The sequence below is a fragment of the Morus notabilis genome, unplaced genomic scaffold, assembly GCF_000414095.1.
Source record: "Morus notabilis unplaced genomic scaffold, ASM41409v2 Scaffold518, whole genome shotgun sequence".
Classification (NCBI taxonomy): domain Eukaryota; kingdom Viridiplantae; phylum Streptophyta; class Magnoliopsida; order Rosales; family Moraceae; genus Morus; species Morus notabilis.
In genome coordinates, this window is record NW_010366577.1 from 1,279,911 (window position 1) to 1,283,653 (window position 3,743).

Sequence of the window (3,743 nt, forward strand, 5' to 3'; positions counted from 1 at the left end):
TATAGTATATAAATAATATTATTAAATATATTAAATAATAATATATTAAATAAACATATATAATACAAAAACGGTTTCAGAAAAGAGGGAAGAAAATGAAAAAGAAAAAAAAAAGTGAAATCCATTTTTCAGAAAACAAAAAACGAAAACGAGAAAATGAAAACACCTTTTTTTCGTTTTCTGATTTCCACAAAAAGACAAAAACGTTTTTGGTTTTGTTTTTTAAAAAAAATTGCACCAAACACGTTTTTAACACCCGTTTTCATTTTTTTGCTTTGAAAACCGTAAAAAGGGAAAACGAAAAACGCAAACAAACAGGCCCATATATTTTTTCCTTTGATGTGACTGTTATTAGACCTAACGTTTATAAGATCTACTGTCTAAAAACATATATTATCGATAAGTAACCTTACTGTAAAAAGATACTTATATAATGTTTGGTTTATAAATTTAGAATTATTCTTGTTTTATGTGTATTTTTTGTGAGAAAATACTGTAGCAAGTCACGAATCATAATTCGAATCATGACATGAATCTCTCTTCCAAACGTCCCTCTTATAAATAAGACGATGTGTATCTGATAAAAAAATATTGTAATAAAAAAATTAGTTTCAAATTTTTGTGAGAAAAAAACTCTTAAATTGTGAAAAGAACAACTCTTAATTTGTGCAGACTAGCGCTTCCAAAGCACAAATTCTTGGCATGTTCATCAAAGAAATGAGGACCTCGTTCAATCCGCTAATTTTTGTTTTCAATTCAAATTGAGATGTGACTTTATATGAAAACTTTTAACTATAACAGAAAATATTAGATGTGACTTTTTATGAAAGCTTTTAACTATAACAAAACTGAAATTGAAAACTCAAATTGATAAAATAAAGGAGGCTTAAAAGAACTTATAATGCAATAAACATGAAAAATTGAAAATCCTTAAAAACACACATTCCATCTTTCCGCTGCAACAGTGTCACTTTTGAAATGTACCAAGTTCTTTAGTGTAGAGAAATGTTACAAAGTTGGCAAACTATTTTTATTTTTATTTTTATTTTGAAAAAAAAATAACAAAATTACGAAAGATACCAAACCCCAAAACGAGAGAGAGAGAGAGAGAGAGAGAGAGAGAGAGAGAGAGTGGCTTGGTGTTGGAAAGCCAGATTCGTAAGCCCACACCCCTGCTCTCTGTCCTAAATTCCTAATCCTAAATTTCACTAAAACCCCAATAAGATTTGCAGATTACACAACTCATCCTCAAGCCACACTGCTATAGACATTTTTGCCGATCACGATAAAAACCTCTGGAAATGGTGAGTCATCACCCGCTAGGGAACCTCTGGACGAGGAAGCATAGGAACTTCAACGTCGACCTAACAAGTCGGAAAGTGACTTTAGATCCCAAGATTGCAGGTTTTGGGACATAATAGCAGCAACAGCTCCAAGGGCGATGGACAGGAGCGCTAAGCTCTTAGGGCATCCATGCCCTTGGGATAATCGTCCCAAAATCACCCTGCTGTACTTCTCTGCCTCCTTCAACAACGCATGGCGTGCACCATCTCCATCCTTTGCCAGTTCCTCCGAATTCTGAGCAAAATTAACATTGTTAAACAAGTTACAACCTTTCAACAATAAAAAGCAGTATATGACACAGTAGATCATGATACTTCCGAAAATTCAAGATACAGTGATCCTGCACAAGAAATCCTTGCCTTGGTCGCAATATATAATTTGTCTCGCAGAGAAATTCTGAATGAAAAGGCTTACCTTCTGCCTGAAACTCTACAGTTTCCCTCAAAGGATCACAAGAAAGATGTTTACCTTCTGCCTGAAACTCTTTACAGTTTCCCTCAAAGGGTCAAGAGAAAGATGTTTTGCAGAGTGCACGTTCCAATCACTAGACAGACGTTTTAAGATTACAACACCAGCTTCGAGATTTTCTAGATACAGCAAGTCCTGTTTCAAATGTTTAACAAAGTGGCATAATTAAATGGCGTTAAGAATGCGAGATGCATATCAAGTGAAGGATCTAAAAAGGTTACCCATTGCTTGCAACATTCAGGGTTTCGTGTTAAACACCAAATGAAAGTATCACTTGCTTCTCTTGACAGATCCGATATATCTGCAAAACCTCACTGCATTTAGACTCCAAAAGAGGAGAAATCTATATCGCTCATAATTCCAAGCATGGCCCAAACTAGGAAAGGACATGCCTTCTTTAACAGCTTTGATTGCAAAGGTTAATATCTGCTGTGCGGTTTGCTTCATTGCTTTGCTTTCGGGGGAACCAGCAAGGGCGATCTCTTTTAGAGTAGGATAAATGGCTTCAAACCTCTCAGTTGCCTAAGTCAAACAAATATGCTTCAGAAAACAGTTTTTATTTTTTTTCCCCAGAAAACTGCTGTTTGATTATAATAAGAATAGAAAAGATTGATACCCACCCTAACTCGGGATGAAGGAGAAGGAAAAGTGACTCTCATCAAGATGTCAAGTGCTGACGGCGGTACAAGGCGCTCCCCCTTTCTGACAGCACCATTCAGTAGTATACTGCGAGCTTTTGGTGCTGAGAGAATTCTGTATTCACCAATAAAAGAGAAGAAATTACAGGCGTACTTATTAATTATTGAGATCAGGCAATTTCACATGAATGTGAAAAAATAAGCTCAAATTAATCTAAAAGTGTCTAACCGTTGCACCAGCTGCAAAATCAAATCTCTTGACTGTGGATTACAGGTTGACTTGCTACTCAGCATAGGCAAGAGAAAATGAGCCCACATGTATAACCCCACAGCAAGATCTCCAACAGAAGCCTGGAACAAAGCCACAAGTTCTTGCTCATAATTAATATCAACAACAACAACAACAAGCCTTAATCCCAACTTAATTAGGGTCGGCTATATAGATTTCACCTTTTCACATGGCTCTGTTCGAAATTAAACTTTCCTAAAGGCCTAGATCTAGAATGTCTTTCCTAACGACTTCGGTCTACACAATTCTTGGTCTACCCCTCCCTCTCCTAGTATTAGGTATAAGAATGTCCTCTCAAGCACGAATTGGTGCTTCTAGCGGTCTACGTTGGACATGCCCGAACCACCTCAAGCAACCTTCGCGCACCTTATCTTCTATTGATGCTACACCTACTTTACTACGAATAACTTCATTCCTTATGCGATCCATTCTCGTATGACCACTCATACATCTTAACATACGCATTTCTGCCACACTCATCTTAGATATATGCTGTCTCTTAATGGCCCAACATTCACTACCATATAACATAGCTGGGCAGATTACAGTCCTATAGAACTTTCCTTTTAACTTAATAGGCATCTTGCCATCACATAAAACTCTCACAGCATTCTTCCACTTAACCCACCATGCCTTAATCCTATGTTGAATATCCTCTTCTATGGCTTAGTTTGGTATTGCTTTTCCATCCCAAAATCAGCTTCTGCTTGTAGTAGAAGCTGATTTTAGTGTTTGGTAAATCTCCTCAAAAATACTTTTTGAAGAATTTTTCAAGAATCTACAGTCAAAATCAGAAACAGCCTAAAGACAACTTTAGCTTTTAGATTGTGCGGGAATCAGCATAGTACACTTAATGAAACTTTTATAATACCCCTAATAAAATTAAAATTGACAATCTTTCCAATCTAAAATTCAGACTCATAATATAATATAATATAATATAATAGTAATATTGTAATAGATAATATCATAATTATATTAATTACTCTAATATTATTATTTTA

At 35.5% G+C, this 3,743-nt stretch overlaps 1 protein-coding gene across 1 annotated transcript in view; it reads right to left on the minus strand.

Moving 5' to 3' along the window:
- Positions 1–954: 954 nt before the first annotated feature.
- Positions 955–3,743, minus strand: part of LOC21409821 — a 6,215-nt gene continuing 3,426 nt past the window's right edge. Inside the window, exons 5-10 of the mRNA XM_024173816.1 lie at positions 2,680–2,801; positions 2,433–2,565; positions 2,205–2,334; positions 2,034–2,113; positions 1,813–1,947; positions 955–1,578 (exon numbers count right to left, since the gene is read on the minus strand). Of these exons, the coding sequence (XP_024029584.1) occupies positions 1,354–1,578; positions 1,813–1,947; positions 2,034–2,113; positions 2,205–2,334; positions 2,433–2,565; positions 2,680–2,801 (825 nt within the window). The 3' untranslated portion in view covers positions 955–1,353. The remainder of the gene's footprint in view (positions 1,579–1,812; positions 1,948–2,033; positions 2,114–2,204; positions 2,335–2,432; positions 2,566–2,679; positions 2,802–3,743) is intronic.